The sequence below is a fragment of the Nestor notabilis genome, unplaced genomic scaffold (genome assembly GCF_000696875.1).
Source record: "Nestor notabilis isolate BGI_N333 unplaced genomic scaffold, ASM69687v1 scaffold25317, whole genome shotgun sequence".
Lineage (NCBI taxonomy): Eukaryota > Metazoa > Chordata > Aves > Psittaciformes > Psittacidae > Nestor > Nestor notabilis.
The window spans coordinates 1-1,052 of NW_009936391.1; the positions used below are offsets into that span (position 1 = coordinate 1).

General features: G+C 57.2%; 1 protein-coding gene across 1 annotated transcript in view; it reads right to left on the reverse strand.

The window, feature by feature from the left end:
• Positions 1–4: 4 nt before the first annotated feature.
• Positions 5–1,052, reverse strand: part of LOC104408662 (protocadherin gamma-C5-like) — a gene marked incomplete at both ends in the record, with an annotated part of 1,631 nt that continues 583 nt past the window's right edge. Inside the window, 1 exon segment of the mRNA XM_010018324.1 lies at positions 5–1,052. This exon segment is cut by the window's right edge and continues 11 nt beyond it. Coding sequence (XP_010016626.1) covers positions 5–1,052 — 1,048 coding nt within the window.

The window sequence follows — 1,052 nt, forward strand, 5'->3', positions numbered from 1 at the left end:
GAGCGATGATCAGGTAAAGAGTCAGGTCCGGCTTCTCCTTGGTACCAGCTAGGAAATCCCGAGGGCTGTAGCTCTCCTCCAGGGCTGCCTCCTCCAGGACTACAGTGATGGGGACGGTGGTGGAGAGTGGTGGGTCACCATTGTCTGTCACCTGGACAACAAGCTGCTGCGCTGCCATGTCGGTGTCCTTGAAGGCACGTGCTGTCCGCACCTCCCCAGTGTACAATGATACGTGGAACAAAGAGGGGTCAGTGGACTGTGGCAACAGTTGGTATGAGAGCCAGGCATTGTGCCCAGCATCTGCATCCACTGCCGTCACCTTGGTGACCAGGTAGCCTGGTGGGGCAGAAAGTGGGACCCTTTGGGGTGCTGGGACATCGCCATCACTGGCAGGGTGCAGGATAGTGGGGGGGTGGTCATTCTGGTCCAGCACAAAGATGTAGACAGTAACATTGGCACGGAGCGGGGGAGACCCTGAGTCCCGCACAGCCACAGAGACCGGCAGAACCTGCAGCAGCTCAAAGTCAAAGGTACGCTGAGCATAGAGATTGCCATTGTCAGGGTTGATGTGGACGAAGGAAGAGGTGGGGGCACCCTGCACTTGCCCACTCTCTATGGAGTAAACAAGCCGGGAATTATCCCCGTCGTCAGGGTCTGAGGCAGAGACAGTGCACAGCAGGGTGCCAGGTGGGTTGTTCTCCAGGAGGAAGGCATCGTAGGAGGGCTGTAAGAAATGTGGGGGGTTGTCGTTCACATCAGATATGTTGAGGAGCAGCGTGAGCGTTGTGGTGAGAGCAGGAGACCCACCATCCTGGGCATTCAGCTCCACTACATACCGTGAGGTGGATTCTCGGTCCAGGGTCTCTCGAGTGACCAGGGAGAAGTGGTTTTGCAGAGACCTGATGGCAAAAGGCACATCAGAGGAGATCCCCAAACTCACATCCCCATTGGCCCCTGAGTCTCTGTCCCGTACATTGAAGAGCCCCACGACAGTCTCTGGTGGGGTATCTTCTGGCACTGGGTTTAGCAGGGAAGTGAGCAGAACCTCGGGG